Raw genomic sequence first — 19,175 nt, 5'->3', positions numbered from 1 at the left:
CAGTTAATTCCAACAGGTTTGAATCCCAGCACGCTGAATTCAGAAACACCAAGACTGGAACCGAATTTGATGATGTTCAGAGCGATAATGTTTCCAAACGGGTCCAATTTATATAAAAAATATTTTAAAATTCATTTCTTCCACCATAACGTTGAATTTAACTGTTCCTTTGTATTATTATTTGCCCTGATCTGTACGGTGGATAAAGGACACAATTGCACGGATCTGTGAAATTAATTGATTGTCTGAAATTTTTCCCTCTGCTGATTCCCGTTCCTTATTTAAATTATGTCGGATTAACCTTTCTGATCTATCGAAGGATCATTGACCTGAATCGTTAACCCGAGCTTCCCTTCTCCACAGATGCTGCCGGACCTGCTGAGTCTTTCCAGTATTTTCGGTTTTAATTTTTTCTATATTTTATCCCTTTCACTTTTGACGGTCGCCGTTGAAACTTCCAGATTTGCGCTCAGTTTTTATTTGTGTTGCAGTTCGGTATATTTGAATTAATATAAATCGTGTCATAAGAAATCAGACAGAAATTTTGCGCAATGTAGAGGGAAATATAATGGGGCAACTTTCGAACGATCAAAACAAAACTTTATTATGAATCAATTGTCTAATTTTTCACTGACAAAATATGAAGAAAATACGAGAGTAGAAGTTACGGGGAGAAACTATTTCCTCACATTGCACATTGTGCTGAATCTGTAACAACGACAGATGATGTGAATTTATTCCACTCTGTTACAGTTCTTACTAATGTCCAATAGATGTCAGACTGTATGAGAGTGTGGGATTAATTCTCTGTCTGTCAGTCAGTATGTGATTGTGAGATTCATTCTGTATCCGTCAGTCTCCAGTACAGTCTGTGAGTGTGTGTTTCATTCTGTGACTGTCAGTCTCTGGTATTTTATCTCAGTGGGGGATTCATCCTGTAACTCAGTCTATGGGAAAAGTGCAAGTCTGGATTCGTTCTGCATTCTTATTTCAGGTTGCAGTATAGTGCTTGAAACTGTTTCTTAAATTCATTAATATGTACAAATCTTTTGTCTGGCATTAATTTGTAAATATGGATACACTATTGGATTTTGTTTTCATCTAACAACGTGTGTGAGTTTTGTTGTAGGATTATATCTTAATCTCAGAAGATAATGTACATGTCAATCTTTTGCTGTGAATTTTTTGGACTCGTATTTAATGCGTAGCTCAGTCTGGACTAATGGAATTGATATTGTATCTTTCAGGCTGACACTGTATGAGATTTTTGACCTGGTATGTAATCTGTTGTTCTGTCTGTACAAATGGAATTGACACTCTAACTTGCAGTCAGACACTGCAAGAGATTTTTGGACTGGTTTGTAATGTGTAGCTCAGTCTGCATTGATGGAATTCATACTGAACCTTCCAGTCTGATACTGTGTCATATATTTAGGCTGGTTTGTAAGGTGTCGTTCACTCTGCACCAATGGAATTGATACTGTATCTTTCAGTTTGACACTTTTGGACTGGTATCTAATGTGAACCTCAGTCTGCACTAATGGGTTTGATACTGTATCTTCCAGTCTGATACCGTGTGAGGTTTTTCTACTGGTATGTTACGTGTAGATCAGTCTGTACTAATCAAATCGATACTATATATTCCATTATGATACTGTACTTGATTTTTGGACAGGTATCTAATGTGAATCTCTGTCTGCAGTAAAGGAATTGATACTGTGCCTTTCAGTTTGACACAATGTGATTTTTGGACAGGTAACTAATGTGTACCTCAGCCTGCACTAATGGGATTGATACTGTATCTTCCAGTACGAGACTCTATGTGAATTTTGGACTTGTATATAATGTGTAGCTCAATCCGCACTGATGGAATTGATTCTGTATCTTTCAACCTGACACTGAGATTTTTGGACTTGTATGTGACGTGTAGCTCAGTCTGCACCAATGGGATTGATACTGTATCTTTCAGTCTCATACTTTATGATAATTTTGGACTGGTATCTAATGTGTACCTCAGTCTGCAGTAAAGGAATTGAAATGGACATTGCATTCTGACACTATGAGGTTTTTGGACAAATATGTGAGTCAAATTTGGGTAACATCTGAACTGGTATCTAACGTGTATCTCAGTGTACAATGTGGTCATGAATACTGCATCTTTAAACTCATAATGTGTGAGAGTTGTGGGCTGGTACTTAATTTGAATCTCGGGTACACTATTGTGATTCATTCTGTACCTATCAATCGGTCCCATGTGTCAGTTCTATCTGGGATTTAATTTGTAGCTAAGGCTGAACAAACGTGAGATTGACACAGTGCCTTTCAATCTGATACTGGGTGTGATTTTGGACTGGGAATTATTTATCTGCCGGTCAGCGGTACTGAGTCATTGTGAAATGGAAATTCCGTCTGTCTCTCCTGCTCTGTTTGACTGTTGGATTGGGATCAGTATGCGACTGGCTATTTCTGCTGTCTGAGATTGTGGGACTGGTGACCTATCCTTGTCTCTGTGCTCTGTGAGTGTTAATGTACCTACTGTGTGTGAGAAGCAGCTGGCTGCATTGACTGCTCCACGTGCCTCGGGTGGAGTCAACATCACATTGATTGTGGGTCCTTCAAGGATTTGCCTGCAGGAAGAAAAAATATCGCTTGTAACTTAACAACAGGTGAAGTAGAAAATACAAACGTGATCAATTGAATCTCTCTGTTAATAATCATTGTAATATCTACAAATAGAAAACCAGTGATACAAACAGTGTCAGTGTCTGACTCCACTGCAGTACTGCAGCACTCAGCTTCTGCACACCAGGTGTGTTGGGCTGTTTTACAAAAAATTAGTGACATCCAGATACAACCCAACCCCTGCACTGATCCATGGGGCGGGAACCTTTGTACAGGTCAGGTTTCTAATCCCCTCTCCCATGGGACGAACCATAAAACCGAAACAAAACAGCCACTTTTTAAAATTTGTCCTTCAAACAGCTCACCTGATGCCTGCAATAGATGGTCTTTTTATAACTCCCCATATCCTTACTGTACGGCTCTGTTCACTGTTCAATAACAAACACTAAAGGTTAATGGGCAGATATGAAAAATCAGATTTAATTCCTGCCACCAATCACAAACACGTTCACACTGCACATTATCCGGTTTCACCAATTTGTACCGAATTGTTGCGGTTCTGCTTCCGGCCAGTTGATGTCCCCAAACCCCGGGACATTGAAGTTTGCAGATGAGAGAGGGACAGAAGATAAACTCATTCTTCACATAATATTGCACGAGTGAGATTTAGAAAAACTAGGAATGGAGACGTGCTGCAAGTACATTTTGTTAGACCAAACACTATTTGTAATGCTGTGTTAAATTCTTCTAATCAATTTAGGGGGTATTATCTATTCTGAGGAAGACTGTGAAGCTAGGAGAACGGCCGTGTAAATGCCCATTGAATTTCAATATAGAGAGGTGCGAGGTGGTGCGTTTCACTTGGGGGAATAAGGAGGCCACATACTGCTTGGAAAAGAAGAGTCTAAATTGGGTCGAGGAGCAATGTAAATCGTGTCCTGAGAAACCAGAGAGAAATACTGTGCAATGTACAGTGAAATATAATGCGGTAAATTCACAACTATCGAATGAGTAAAACAAAAACCTTATTATAAATCAATTGTCTTCATTTTTCACTATCATAATGTGCAAAAATGCGAGAATAATTGTTACAGACAGAGACTTTCCTCACATTGCAGATTGTCCTGTTTCTGTAACCATGACAGATGATGTGAATTTGTTCCACTCTTTTACAGTTCTCGCTTACGTCCAGTAGAGGTCAGTCTCTGGTACTGTGTATGAGAGTGGGGTTTCTTCTGTGTCTGTCTGTCTCTGGGACTGTGTGTGAGAATGGGGTTTATTCTCTACCTGTCTGTCTCTGGTACTGTGCGCGAGTTTGGGATTCATTCTGTATCTATCAGTCTCCACTACTGAGTGTGAGCGTAGGGTATATTCTGCATCTGTCAGTCGAAGGTACTACATATAAGTGATGGATTCATTCTGTATCTGTCTATCTCTAGTACCTGTCAGTCTCTGGTACTGTCTGTGAGTGTTGGATACATTCTGTATCTGCCATTTTCTGCTATTTTATCTCAGTGTGGGATTCATTCTGTAATTCAGTCTCTGAGACAATGTGCAAGTCTGGATTCATTCTGTATTCTTATTTCAGATTACAGCATCGGATTTGAAACTATATTTTTAATACTTTAAAGTATATACAGTTCTTCGAGTATTTAATTTGTTAATATGGATACAATTATCGGTTTTCTTTAATCAAACAACGTGTGTGAGTTTTGGAGTAATGTTACATCTGAATCTCTGAACTTTATTATGAATGATAATGTACTTTTCAGTCTGTTTATGTTGAAATTACTGGACTGGTATGTAATGTGTAGCTCAGTCTGCAATAATGGGATTAAGTCTATATCTGAGTCTAACACTATGAGGTTTTTGGACTGGTATGTAATATGTAGCTCATCTTGCACTAAAGGAATTGATACTGTATCTTTAAGTCTGATATTGTATGAGATTTTTGGACTGGAATGTGATGTGCAGCTCAGTCTTCAATAATGGAAGTGATATTGAATCATTCAATCTGTTACTCTATGAGATTTTTGGACTGGTGAGTAACATATAGTTCAGTCTGTGCTGATGAATTTGATGTTGTATATTTGAGTCTGTTACATTATGAGATTCTTGGACTGCTATATAATGTGTGGCTCAGTCTGCACTCATGGAATCGATAATCTCTCTTTCAGTCTAATATTTTATGGGTTTTTCAGTCTGGGATGCAATGTGCAGGTCAGACAGTGCTAATAGAATTGAAGCTGTATCTTCCAGTCTGAACATTTATGAGGTTTTTGGACTAGTATGTAATGTGTAGCTCAGTCTGTACCAAAGGTATTGATAATGTATATTTCAGTATAATACTCTATGAGTATTTACCAATATATCTAATATGTAACTCAGTCTGAACTAATGGAATTGATACAGTATCTTTCAATCTGACACTATGAGATCTTTGGACAGGTATGCAATGTATAACTCAGTCTTCAGTAATGTGACTGTGACATTCATTCTGTATCTGTCAGTTTGTGGTACTGTGTGAGTGAGATTCATTCTGTTCCTGGTAATCTATGTGAGTATGGGATTCATTCTGTATCTGTCAATTTCTTGTACTGTGTGTGAGTATGAGATTCGTTCTGTATCTGCCATCTCTGGTACTGTGTGTGAATGTGGGATTCATTCTTTATCTGTGTGTCTCTGTACTGTATCTGAGTGTGAGATTCATTCTGTATCTGTATCTAATTATTTTCTCCGATTACATTATGGTATTCAATACTGTACTTTAATATCATAATGTTTAAATAATTTTTCTCATTATTTAATTGGTAAATTTGGATAAACTTCAGGATTTGATGCTCGAGGTTTTAATCAGATAATTTGTGTGCTTTTGGACTACTATTAAATCTATATCTCTTTGAGTAATATTGTGAATGTTAATATATCTTTCAAACTGACATGGTGACATTTTTGAATTGCTATATAATGTGTAGATCAGTCTGCACTAAATGAATTGATACTGCATTATTACATTTTATTTTATAACATTTTTGGACTGGTATGTAATGTGTATCTCAGTCTGTGCTAATAGAATTGATACTGTATTTTTAAATCTCATACTATGAGTATATTATAAACTGGTATCTAATATGTTACTTAGGTTACACTGTCACAGCATTTCTCAATCTGATACTGTACATGAGTTTTGGACTGGCAATTTGTATTCGAATGGTACACTATTCGAATGGATACTGCATGATTAAACTCACGTGTGTGTGAGTTCTGGGCTAGTATTCAATTTGAATCTCGGGGTATCTGGTACTTAATTCATGGCTAATGTTGCCCTTTTGTGAAATTGACAATCTGAAAGCGAGACTTTGGACTGGGATTTTTGTATCTACCTGTTAGCGGGACTGAGTTCGGGAGAAATGGAACAGTGTCTGCCTCACCTGCTCTGTTTGACTGTTGGATTGAAAATGTGTCTCTGGAAATTTGGGATCAGTGTGGGACTGACTACTTCTGCTGACTGAGACTGTGGAACTGATGAGCTGTCTGTGTCTCCGTGCTCTGTGAGTGCTAATATACATACTGTGTGTGAGAAGGAGTTGGCAGCACTGTTCCTTTGCCTCGGGTGGACGAAATTACACATTTAATCTGGCTCCTTCAAGAGTTTGCCTGTAAAAAGAAACGTATCTCTTGTAACTCAAGAACAGTTGAGGTGGAAAATACAAAAGTGATCAGTTTAATATCTGTTAATAATTATTTTGAATATCCACAATTGAAAATCAGCGATACAAACAGTATCAGTATCTGACTCCACTGCAATACTGCAGCACTCAGCTTCTGCAGAGCAGGTGTGTTGGGCTGTTTTATAACAAATTAGAGGCATTCAGACACAACCCAACCACTGCACTGGTCCATGAATGGGACTACCCGATGTTCGGGTCAGGTTTCTAAACCCCTCACACAGGGGACTAACCGTTCAACTGAAAGCAAACAGCCGTTGTTTAAAATGTGTCCTTCAACTTCTCACCTGGTGCCTGCTCTTTGAATAACTCCCCACATCCTTACTGTCCGGCTCTGTTTCCACTCTTCACTGTCCAGCAACAACAAACAGGATGAGACTGGAACTAAACCAGGACCATTCACTGCTGGTTTGGGGAGAGAACGCAGCAATGATTTTAAATAGCAGTTTCTTCCCATTCTGTCTCCCTTACCCTGGACACACCCTGTGCACCCACAACCCGAGAATGACCTCTCCCTTCCCCCGCTCACTCCATGTTCCTGGACTAGTTCCTGATCCACTCCGCCTCTTACAAACAGCCCCCGGACTCCCCCTGACCTTCCCCCGGACTCAATGCCGATCTCTGAGCCCATCTGCGGACACGGTCCCGAAGCGATGAGCTGCTGTAACGAGGCTGCTCTTTGCTCCCTTCCCCCGGGGGCCGTGATCTCTCCATTCCCGGCTGTTTTAAACCATCTTCTTCCGCTCACTGAGGGAATGGCGCCCACAGGCCGAGCTGGGGGAGGGGAGCGCGCATGCGCTCTTCCGCTCACCAACAACCAGCCCTGGGGGCGGTGCTGATTCACGCATGCGCAGATATCTGGTAAAATTCCCAATACAAAAATCGATGGAAACTTTCCCCAATTGGAATTTTTCAGAGTCTGAGCAAAGGAAGTGGGTCTGGGGGAAAGGTCAGAGGGAATGGGGTCCACAGGCAGTGCAGGAACAGGCACCAGAATGGGAAACAGATGGGATTCCACCAGTGCCGAACGCTGGAATCCAGACTGACTTTACAATCTCTAACTATTAAACTTGATGTTTCCATCCTTGCTGTTCCTGTCCATATCTTGTGATGGTAAAGAGCCTTTCATAGATTAAGTGGGCGGCTGTGGAATGAGCCAAAGGATTCTGTTCATTTTTGGCCCCTCTACTGATAAATGAACGTGTGACTCCGAAACTGGAGGGTGGATTTCTCAGACGAATCCTGGAGAAACATGGGAGGAAAGTGGGAGTTGGTGTATTTGCTGGGACCGTGTAGAATTAATATCTGACAGCAACAATCCCAGATTAATTTAACCGGAGTGAAATTCTCGGTTACTAAGAGTAATATCGAACAGCCTTGAGCTGCAAAACTTCAGATGGTGCAACAGGCAAAAGAGGGTTAAATGTGGCTTATTGTTTTTGTCACTCTCTGCACTGTCCCTGAGTGTGGGATTAATAGTGTTTCTGTCCCTTGTACAATATCAGTGAGAGATGAGATTGCATCTTCTGTCTCTCCAACGCGATCTTTCTGGATAAAACAGAACTTTACCGGTTCTCTCACCGCTCTCTCTGTCTCTCTCACCGTGTCTGCTTCCCTTTCTCTCTCTCTGGCGCTGTTTCTGAAGGTGGATATTGCTATTGTGCGTGATTTAGACACTGATACGAAGTCTAAGACTGATACTGTTTCTCTCTCTCTAGTGCTCACATGAAGGTGGGATACTGTCTGATATAAAACAGAGAGAATGAGATGTCCGGGCCGGGCCGCACTATAATTGGGGATGTGTTCGGCATCAGTCCAAGTTAATGGTCATTATATTTTCACAGATTCAGGGCGAGTGTCTTTGTCAGACGGTAACGCTGGCGAAGCTAATTTAGTTGCGACTTTTAGTAATTTGTGTGTCTGTACCCCTCGATCCCTTTGCTCCTCTATCCTGTTCAGACTTATTATCCAAACAATATGTGAGCTCCTTATTCTTCAGTCTGCAAGTTTATTAATGTCCTCTTGCATTTTGACACATTCTTCCTTTGTATTAACTGTACCCCCCAATTTGGTGTCAAAGTCAAATTTTGAAATTGTACTTCCGATTCCCGAATCCAAATCGTTAATGTTAATTGTAAACCACTTCCCACTTTTTGCCACTCCAAGCAACTAACCGTAACCCCTATTCTCTGTTTTCTGTTTTGTCGCCAGCTTGCTTTCCATTCTGCGACCTGTCCCCTGACTCCACGGACACTAAACTTTGCCATGAGTCCACAATGCGGTACCTTACATAAGGCTTTCTGAAAATCCAAATGTATTACATCTACCAGGTCACCCTTATTTACTCTTTCTGTTAATTAGTCAAATGATTTAATAAGATTGGTCCTGTCCTTGTCCTGTTATTAGATTAAATTTTGGCCGCTTCGCTTGTTCTTGATGCTCCCAGCGCTTTTCTTCGGCAACAGCACGGCCTGGATATTAGGCAGGACCCCGCCCTGAGCAATGGTCACCCGTCCCAGCAGCTTGTTGAGCTCCTCGTCGTTACGAATGGCCAGCTGCAACTGTCTGGGGATGATGCGGGTCTTCTTGTTGTCGTGGGCCGCGTTGCCGGCCAGCTCGAGGATTTCAGCCGTCAGATGCTCGAACAAAGCAGCCAGATAGACCGGGGCTCCGGCACCCACACGTTCAACGTAGTTCCCCTTTCGCAGGAGGCTGTGAACACGGTCCAAAGGGAACTGCAGTCCGGCCCGGGATGAGCGAGACTTGGCCTTGGACCGAGCTTTACCGCCGGTTTTTCATCTTCCAGACATTTCCACAATCTCACAAATACTTCCACAAAGAATGAAGAAATCCTCCCCCACTCGCCCTTCTTATACCTTCTGGAGGAGTACAGTGGGGCCATTTGTGATGGGTGTCTCTCAGAGTGTTTACACTGCCCGCTCACCCTCACTGATATTGCATCTTTCAACTGCTGTAATATTGTCCTTTACTAATATTGCTACTCTGCCTTCATTCCCTATTTCCCTGTCCTTTCAAAAGATCTTATCGGCTTGAATATTAAGCTGCCACTCGTGCCCAGCTGGTCGTCCGGTCTCTGTAATGATTTAATGTAACTATTTAACTTTACTCAATGGCTGATGTGAGCTGCGGCAAAATGTATTTCCAACTGGTCAAGTATTGCAGGTATCGACTGTCTCTTCAGTCCGAGAAAAGGTGAAGAATTACTGGCTGTTCTGTAATTTCCATTGATTGGGGGTTGGCGACATCTACTGGGCGGAAACGGGAACTGCAACAGAGCGAGAAAGGATCCGTCAGAAACCAGTTTCAATGAAGGACAAAATCCAAAAGCCTGCAGTGTCTGTTTCGGGTTTAATGTTTAGGAACTATTTTATGGTGGCAAATTATCAGCGATGGTGGTATAGTGGTGAGCATAGCTGCCTTCCAAGCAGTTGACCCGGGTTCGATTCCTGGCCATCGCAATTAGTTATTCTTATTATTTCACTTCCTTTTGAAACTGGAAGTTTGCAATCGAATTTGATGCAGTTCAGCTGGATATTGTTTCCAAAATATAAACCGCTGTAATTATTTTAAAATGTTTTCAACGTTCATTTCTTTTCCCTATAGAAGGAACAGAGGAAAAACATACTGGGAATGGTGAGTTACCAAGGGTCGAATGAGAGTGAGGAAGGCAAATGATATGTCAGCCTTTATTGCAAGGGTGTTGGAACATAAGAGGAAGGAATTCTTGCTGCAAATGTACTATGTTGAAATATTGTGTAATATTGGCTTATATTCGCTGGAGTTTTGAAGAATGGTCGGTGATCGCATTGAAACGTATAAAATTCTTAGGTGGTTTGACAGGGTCGGTGAGGAGAGGCTGATTACCCTGCTGGAGAACCAAGAACGAGAGGTCATAGTCTCAAGATAAGGGGCCGGACATTTCGGATCGAAATTAGGAAGAATTTCTTCACTGAAAGTGTTGTGAATCTTTGGAATTCTCAACCCCAGAGGGCTGTGGATGCTCAGTCGTTGAATATATTCAAAGCTGAGATCGATAGATTTTTGCACTCTCGGGGAATCGAGGCATATGGGGATCCAAGTACAGAAATCACTAACAGTGATTACTAAATCACTAAAAAGAAGTTAAAATGGAGATGAAATTTTGATCTTTAGCTCAAGGGAACGGGAATAAAAAGGACTGGAAGTTTTGTCACAGTTATACAGAGCTCTGGTTCGTCCTCATTTAGAGTACTGTGTTCAGTTCTGGGCACCGCACTCTCTATAATGGCTTGGAATGAGAAGGAGTTTTTCTCTTTGTGATCCTATGCAATGGGAGGGAATAGGAAAGGGTTTGGTCTTTTCGGATTTTTTCCAGTGGGAGTGAAAGAGAAGAGGTTTGTTCCATTGAGATTCATTCTGCGTGCTCTTGCGTTTACTGGGGAGACCTGTATGTTGCCAAATTGCTTTGTTTTTAACATTGTGCACCCTCGTTTTACCCTAAATAGAAAAGTATAAATATAATGAGACATGGAAAGGAAATTCGTCAGATATCAGGTTATCAGCGGAGCTTATAAGGCCGGTAGCTGCTCGCCAGAGAATGCTGAGCCCGATTGACAATATCAGCTCACTGCCATTAAATGGGTACGGTCACAATACAAACCCAGGAAAATAAAATGAATCAAAACTGGACATCAAATAAGAAAGAGGCAAACATTTATTTCATAAGTAGATGATATGTCACAGGCAGTCTTGTCGTCAAAAATTGTGATTGCGTGAAATTGATTGGTTGAATGTTGGACTGAAATTTACTTTCACATCTGTATTAGGTAATTTCCGTTGGGCAAATAGCAGGCAATCATTTCACAGGTAATATCCGGTTAGGCAGATGGCAGGCAGTCATTTCACAGGTAATTTCCAGTTAGGCAGATGGCTGGCAGTCATTTCACAGGTAATTTCCGTTGGGCAGATGGCAGGCAATCATTTCACAGGTAATTTCCGTTAGGAAGATGACAGGCAGTCATTTCATTCTGTGGAGCGATGGCCTTTTTCTGGTGGAATACACTTTCAGTTATGATTAGTTTTTCCGGAGCAACAGCCAAGGCACGCTCTTCCTCGCCGACAAAGTGACGGTGTGTGGTGCTGGTGTAAGTCCAGTATCAAGGGGAAAGGAGTCGGGGGCGGCTTAATCATCAAACTTTATTTCCCAAAAATGAATCGTTTTGTAAGAAGAGAAAGAAGTTCTTCTGCAACAGAAAGTTCAATTGATGATGGACGCTCTTCTGCCATATCGACCGGGTCTGAACCACCTCTGAACCACCTACCACATCGAGGATGAAGCAGTATAGTGAGGCTTTTTTGAAATGTGGTTTCATCAATTGTGCAAACGCAAACCAAGATCGAAAGCCCCAGCGTGTTATTTGTAACGAGGTGCTTGGAAACAAGAGTTTCAAACTCGTCAAAATTAAAAAGTAATTTATTGACAAAACATGGGGAACTCGTTGATCACCCGCTTGAATGTTTTTAAAGGAAGAAACGGGGATTAAAGTTATCAGCACAAGTTCTTAGTCGGTCAACTGCTCTGAATGATAAGGCACAACTGTTGTCATATTTGGTCTCATATCGTGTGGAAAGAGAGAAAATGGCCCATACAGTTGGCGAAAAACTTATTCTTCCAGCATCTCTGGATATGGTGCGTACAATCTTTGTCGAGAAGCCTGCTGAAAAATTGAGAACCATTCCTCTCAGTGATAACACAATGTCTCGGCGAATATGTTCTGTTGCTGAGCATTTCGAAGCCAAGCAGCCGGGGATTTTGCTATCCAACTTGTCGAAAGTACTGATATTTCAAATTGTGCAACACTGTTAGTTTATGTGAGATCTGCCGGGCAAGATGACTTTATGGAATTTTTGTTGTGTTGTCTAACTTTACCAACAAATAAAACAGGAGCAGAGATATTCGAAGCACTGCATCACTGTGCAGATGGAAAATACAAATTGGACTGGGCTGATTGCAAAGAAATTCCAAGTGATTGTGCAGCAAAAATGACAGGGAGAAATAGCGGAGTTGTGAGATGAATATCTGAGGCAGCTGGTAATGATGGTTGGAATCACTGTTTCATTCACCACGAGGCTTTGGCGTCCAAGGCTGTTCCCCCTGATCTTATCGCAGTACTGAAGGAAGTAGTGAAAATTGTTAATTTCATTAAAGGATGCTCACTGAACTGCAGGCTTTTTGAAGCATTATGCTCAGAAATGGGAGCTGAGCTTACTCATTTACTGTTTCACACTGAAGTACGATAGCTGTCACGGGGCAGGGTGCTTTCAAGGGTTAACGACCTCAGGAAAGAGATTCACATTTTTCTGGTAGAGAAACATTTAATTTTGCAAATGTATTTTATGATGACAGTTGGTTAATGAAGTTGTCTTACCTGGCTGACATGTTCTCAATTTTAAAGGAACTGAATTTGAAGTTACAAGGAAGAGGCAATGATTTGTTTCGACCTTGTGAACAGATAAAAACATTCCAGAAGTCATTAGAACTGTGGCAAGCCCGACTGAAAAGTAATCACCCGAGATATTCCATGTTCCCAACACTGTTACAACAAATTGCGGGGAACATCTTCAATGAAGATAAAGGGAATGAAATGAAATGTGTCATACAGTTACATCTCGCTGCTCTGTCTGACAATTTTAGTCGCTACTTCTCGACAGAGGGATTTGAAAATTTGAAGGAAAAGCGTTGGATGAAAGATCCTTTTGCTTTCGAAAATCCTGAATAGACAATTAAACTAAACTTGATGCCTGAGCAAGAAAACGAACTGGTGCGACTCACCTGTGAGCACACTGAAAACACGCCACAAGTTATTCAGTGTATCTTCTTTTTGGCTCAGTGCTTTCAAAGAATATCCTCTGTTGACTAAGATTAGTGTTCTGTTGTTGCTGCCATTCACAACAGCCTACATGTGCGAACTGGGATTTTCGACTTTGAGAATGTTGAAAACAAGAGAAAGAAACCGAGTCATCAGGGCACCTGATAAGCGTGTCGAGCTTTCATCTTGTGATCCAGATTGGAATGAGATCATGAACAACAGGCAGACCCATCCGTCACATTATTTAAGTGAAACTCAACCTGATCTTTTATTTACTGTATTTATACTGTAATTAAAATGTTTTTCAAGTAACGTCGTTGTCTTATTTTATTTATTACTTGAAGTAAAGTGAAGAGCGAGCATGTTTTGACCTTTATTGGGATTTGATGAAAACTCCAGTCAGAAGATATTATTTTTTGGGTCCCTGGGGGAAGTGTTTTTCTTCCACTGAGTCACGAGAAAATTTTTTTAAAATAAATGTTCTACATTGTACGGTCAGTGTCTGTTTAGCAAACCGGCTCTGAATTCCTCAGTCTGTATTTCGAGAAACCGTTCTGTGCGCGACGCGGGCAATAAAACACTGACCCACGCACTGCGACTCATGGCTGCCGGAGGCCCCACAATCCGCCATGCCGCAGAAACCCCTCTATCTTTCGAACGCGCTGACTTCCCGCTCAGACTGCGCATGCTCCCCAGGCCCGCCGTGCATTCTGGGAAGGCATCGCTCCTTTCCTTTGTTCGCGAGTCGGACTCGGTGGAAACGGGAGAAAAAAACGAGAAGCGGCGGGTAGGACGGGGGAGGCGCTGGGTGATGGGTGTAATGGAGTCCCGGGACCCCCGGCTCTGATTCGGGGCCTGAGCCCTACTCGGTGTTGATGAGACTCCGCTCTTTGCAAATGCAGGTTGTTGTTGATCTGCTCCCGTTGGCCTCAGCTTTGCCGGACGGAATCAGCCAGGGACGGTGACTGTGCTGCTCCCCACAGTTGAAACGCCCTCAGCTCGCTGTACAGGCTCACAGGTGCAGAATTACCACTTGGCCGGGTACTGGAGGGCAAACAGTGACTGGGCCCGAAACCCAACATCACGCAGAACCTTCAAGAGAGAAAAGGAGGAAAAATAGATCCTGCGATGAATCTGGATTTCAAAACAGCGAGGAAGTGTCACGGAGGGATAGTGTGTGGGATGGGGGAATTCAGAGTTTAATTGGGGCAAGGAGGGATAGTGTTTGACGGGGGATTTACAGCTTAATAGGGGCAAAGAGGGAGAGTGTGTGGGATGGGGATTTACAGCTTAATAGGGGCAAGGAGGGAGAGTGTGTTAGACGGGGCATTCACAGCTTAGGAGGGGCAAGGGAGAAAAGACTGTTCCAGAGAAACTAGAACTGTGTGTTCTGAATTTCTATCCTGTACTTATGGTGATGAATTATGTAAATGATGAACACAGATGCGTAGACTAGGCTTGTATTCTCTTGAATAAACAATATTTAGGATTGATCTAATTGAGGTGTTTAAGATGATTAGAGGTTTTGATAGAGTCGATGGAGATAAACTATTTCCTCTGGTGGGAGAGTCCAGAACAAGCGGGAATCATCTTAAAATTAGAGCTCGGCCATTGAGGGGTGACGTCAGGAAGTAATTCTTCACACAAAGGGGAGTGGAAATCTGGAACTCTCTTCACTCCAAAAAGCTGTTGAGGCTGGGGGTCAATTGTAAATTTGAAAATTGAGATTGATAGATTTGTGTTTGGCCAAAGTATTAAGGGCTATGATACGAAGTAGGGTAGATAGATTTAAGATATAAATCAGCCATGATCTAATTGAATGGCGGAACCGGCTCGTGGGGCTGAATGGCCAACTCCTGTTCCGATGTTCCTAAATGCAGCAATCCGCAATAAGTTTGTGGATGGCAAGAGCATTGCTCACAAGTGAACGGACATCTGGAGGGAGATGCGGTGAGAGGAGGTGACTGGTCAGGGAGTGTCTGTAAATGAAGCAGAAATGATAACCGGTCAGGGAGTGTCTGCAAATGATGGAGAAATGCGATTGGTCAGGAAGTGTCTATAAATTAAGTAGAAATGGGGACGTTCAGGGAGCGTCTGTCAATGAAGGAGAAATAGTGATTGGTCAGGAAGTGTCTCTAAATGAAGGAGAAATTGCGACTGGTCATGGAGTGTCCGTAAATGAAGGATAACTGGTGACTGGTCATGGAGTGTCTGTAAATGAAGGAGAACTGGTGACAGGTCAGGGGGTGTCTGTAAATGAAGGAGAACTGGTGACAGGTCAGGGGGTGTCTGTAAATGAAGGAGAAATGCTGACTAGTTCGGGAGTGTCTGTAAATCAAGGATAAATGGTGACTGGACAGGGATTGTCTCCAAATGAAGGATAAATGGTGCCGGGTGAGGGAGTGTCTATATATGAAGGAGAAGCGGTGAAGGGTCAGGGAGTGTCTATAAATGAAAGAGAAATGGGGACGGGACAGTGAATGTTTGTAAATGAAGATGAAATGGTGATTGGTCAGGGAGTGTCTGTAAATGAAGGAAAAATTGTCTCATTAGGGAGTGTCTGTAAATGAAGGAAACATAGTGTCTGGTTAGGGAGTGTCTATTAATGAAATCGAAATGGTGACGGGTCAGGGCGTGGCTATAAATGAAGGAGGAATGGTGACGGGTCAGGGAGTGTTTATAAATGCAGGTGAAATGGCGTCTGGTATGGGAGTATCTATAAATAGGGGAGGACATGGTGACAGGTCAGGGAGTGTCTATAAATGAAGGAGAAACGGTGACGGGACAGGGAGTATCGATAAATGACGGAGAAATTGTGACAGTTCAAGCAGAGTCTGTAAATGATGGAGAAATGGTGACTTGTCAGGCAGCGTTTGTTAATGAAGGAGAAATAGAAACTGGTCAAGGAGTGTCTGTCAATGAAGGAGGAATGGTGATTGGTCCGGGAGTGTCTGTGAATGCAGGAGAAATGTTGACAGGTCAGGTAATGTCCATAAATGAAGAAATAGTGATGGGCCAGGGAGCGTCTATTAATGAAGGAAAATGCTGACTGGTCAGAGAGAGTTTTTAAATGAAGGAGAAATGGTGTTTGCTCAGGGAGTGTCTGTCAATGAAGGTGAAATGCTGACTGGTCAGGGACTGTCTGCAAATAAAGGAGAAATTGTGATAGGTCAGGGATAGTGTTTAAATGAAGGAGAAATGGTGACTGGTCAGAAAGATTCCGTCGCCAAATTTGGGAGGTATTACATATGGACTGCCTACAGGCAGCTATAGGGAGGGACATAATGTCGAAATGAGGGGCAGACCATATACACACAGCAAGAGTGAGCATCTTCAGGAGAGGAGAGGGGAACCAGTGAGTGCAGAACAGCATCCAACCAGAGTCAGCACCTTCAGGGGAGGAGATGGTTGGGAGCAGTGCGTGTAGAACTGAACCTAGCCAGAACTAGCACCTTCAGGGGAGGAGAGGGAATGGAACCAGTGAGTGTAGAACTGAAACCAGTCCGAGTCGGGATCTTCAAGACAGAAAAATTAAATAGAAGGAAAATTGTTGGAAGTGGTGCGATGGGTTTGGGTTTCAGCAGAGGGAGGAGGGTGAGTGTGCGGGACGGGCATTTACAGTCTGGGGGAATGAGCGGGTCGAATGTTCCATAGAAACTGGAATTGCCTGTTCTGAATTTAAATCTCGTATTCACAGTGAGGACTTTTGTTATCTCCTTTTACAGGGTATTAGAAGGGGAGGATTTGCAGACGACAAACTCAAACCAAACATCACGTCAAGATCTGACAGTCACTCTATTCACCAGCACCTGAAGATTATCGGCCTTAAAATATAGGAGAAATGTTGATCTGTTCCACCTGTGGGAAAAGATTTCAAACATCACTGTGACTGGAATAGCAGCGAAACACACACACCCGAGTGAGAGTGTTCCAGTGCACTGACTGTGGAAAGAAATTTAACCAGTTACACAGCCTGAAAAAACATCGTACCATTCACAGTGGGGAGAAACCAGACAAGTGTTCTCTGTGCAGACGAGACTTGTACTGATCGTCCAACCTGGAGAGACACGAGGACGCCCGCACCATGGAGAAACCGTGGAAATGTGGGGACTGTGGGAGGGGATTCAGTTACTCGTCCCGGCTGGAAACTCATCGACACAGACACACTGGGGAGAGGCCGTTCACCTGCTCCGTGTGTGGGAAGGGATTCACTCAGTCATCCCACCTCATTGAACATCAACTTGTTCACACTGATAAGAGACTTTTTAAATGTTCTGTCTGTGAGAAGAGCTTTAAAAGAAAAAGTGATCTGCTGACACACCAACGTATTCACAGTGGGGAGAGGCCGTTCACCTGCTCCGTGTGTGGGAAGGGATTCATTCAGTCATCCAACCTGCTGACACACCAGCGAATTCACACTGGGGAGAGGCCGTTCACCTGCTCCGTGTGTGGGAGCGGATTCACTCAATCTTCCCACCTCATTGAACATCAACTTGTTCACACTGATAAGTGTCTTTTTAAATGTTCTGTCTGTGAGAAGAGATTTAAAAGAAAAAGTGATCTGCTGACACACCAACGTACTCACACTGGGGAGAGGCCGTTCATCTGCTCCTTGTGTGGGAAGGGATTTACTCGCTCATCCAGCCTACTGACACACCAGCGAGTCCACACTGGGGAGATGCCGTTCACCTGCTCTGTGTGTGGGAAGCGATTCACTCGATCATCCCACCTCCTGAGACATCAGCAAGTTCACATCGGGGAGAGGCCATTCACCTGCTCCCTGTGCGGGAAGGGATTCGCTCAGTCATCCACCCTGCTGACACACCAGCGAGTTCACACTGGGGAGAGGCCGTTCACCTGCTCCGTGTGTGGGAAGAGCTTCACTCAGTCATCCACCCTGCTGACACACCAACGAGTTCACACTGGGGAGAGGCCATTCACCTGCTCTGTGTGTGGGAAGGAATTCACTTGTTCATCCGGCCTCATTGAACACCAACTTGTTCACATTGATAAGAGACCCTTTAAATGTTCAAACTGTGAGAAGAGCTTTAAAAGAACATGGGATCTGATGAGACATGAACGTATTCACATTGAGGAGAGGCCGATCACCTGTTCCGTGTGTGGGATGGGATTCACTCAGTCATCCCACCTGCTGAGTCACCAGCGAGTTCACATGTGACTGCAGGAGTTGGATTCTGCTGTTATTGCTGTATCCAGGACTAAACCACGTTCATTCTGACAGTTGGAGTTTGTTTCTGATGTTAATGACCCCCTTTAACTGGGCTGCAGTTTAGTATTCTGTACAAGTGTCAAATAAATCAGCTTTCTTTTGAACACAGTGTTTTTGACCTTCATATCTCGATGATAAAAGAAACAGTTGGAGGACTTATGACGACGTGAGTTGAATACATCTTCGTACTGAGCTCCTCCACCTTTTTAAAAGATGGATCTACAAGATGTCCAAGTCTGACAGGACATAAAATTCTATTTTATCACAGGGTCCAGTTCAATCAGCCTGAGCAGTTTTCCACTCTCCTTGTGTGAAAAAGAGCTTCCTGATTTCAATCCTAGACGCCCTAGCTCTAAATTTAAGGTTATGTCCTCTTGTTCTGGATTCCCCCAACAGAGAAAATAGTTTCTGTTTCTACCACTTCGAATCCCTTTATCATTTTAAATCCCTGGATCAGATCACCCTTCAAACTTCTAAACTCAAAGGAATGCAAAACCAAGTTTATGCAACCGGTCCTCATAATTGAACACTTCAATGCCCAGTATCATTCTGGTGAATCTGCACTGTCCCCCCTCCAAGGTCAATATATCCTTGGTGAGGATCAGTACTCCAGATGGGCTCTGACCAAGGCTCTGTAGAACTGAAGCATCACTTCCTTCCCTTTGTATTCCAACACTGGAGATAAAGGCCATTAGTCTGTGGTTGCTTTTTGCATCTGTGCACTAG

General features: G+C 42.8%; 1 protein-coding gene, 1 long non-coding RNA gene, 1 other non-coding gene and 1 pseudogene across 6 annotated transcripts in view; 3 read left to right on the top strand and 1 right to left on the bottom strand.

Moving 5' to 3' along the window:
• The window catches only part of LOC137312689 (zinc finger protein 271-like), a 34,487-nt gene extending 15,934 nt beyond the window's left edge, over nt 1-18,553 (top strand). The window contains exons 1-2 of one of the 3 annotated variants that reach the window (XM_067979195.1): nt 13,912-14,006; nt 16,945-18,553. In XM_067979195.1, coding sequence (XP_067835296.1) covers nt 17,304-18,398 — 1,095 coding nt within the window. In that variant the 5' untranslated portion in view covers nt 13,912-14,006; nt 16,945-17,303 and the 3' untranslated portion in view covers nt 18,399-18,553. The other 2 variants (XM_067979197.1, XM_067979198.1) reach the window with 2 other exon arrangements.
• Nucleotides 579-7,148, bottom strand: LOC137312380 (uncharacterized). 2 transcript variants are annotated; one of them, XR_010960706.1, is made up of 4 exons: nt 6,638-7,148; nt 6,194-6,279; nt 2,988-3,050; nt 579-2,627 (listed from the first exon to the last, which is right to left on the bottom strand). It is a non-coding gene; the product is annotated as an uncharacterized lncRNA (long non-coding RNA). The 2 variants fall into 2 exon arrangements; XR_010960707.1 differs by lacking the exon at nt 2,988-3,050.
• Nucleotides 9,758-9,829, top strand: trnag-ucc (transfer RNA glycine (anticodon UCC)). Its single transcript has one exon. It is a non-coding gene; the product is annotated as a tRNA-Gly (tRNA).
• Nucleotides 11,682-13,511, top strand: LOC137312556 (protein FAM200A-like; annotated as a pseudogene).
• Nucleotides 18,554-19,175: the final 622 nt, after the last annotated feature.

The sequence above is a fragment of the Heptranchias perlo genome, unplaced genomic scaffold (genome assembly GCF_035084215.1).
Source record: "Heptranchias perlo isolate sHepPer1 unplaced genomic scaffold, sHepPer1.hap1 HAP1_SCAFFOLD_43, whole genome shotgun sequence".
Taxonomy (NCBI): domain Eukaryota; kingdom Metazoa; phylum Chordata; class Chondrichthyes; order Hexanchiformes; family Hexanchidae; genus Heptranchias; species Heptranchias perlo.
The sequence above is the reverse complement of the archived record's forward strand: the minus strand, read 5'-3'. Positions and strand labels throughout refer to the sequence as shown.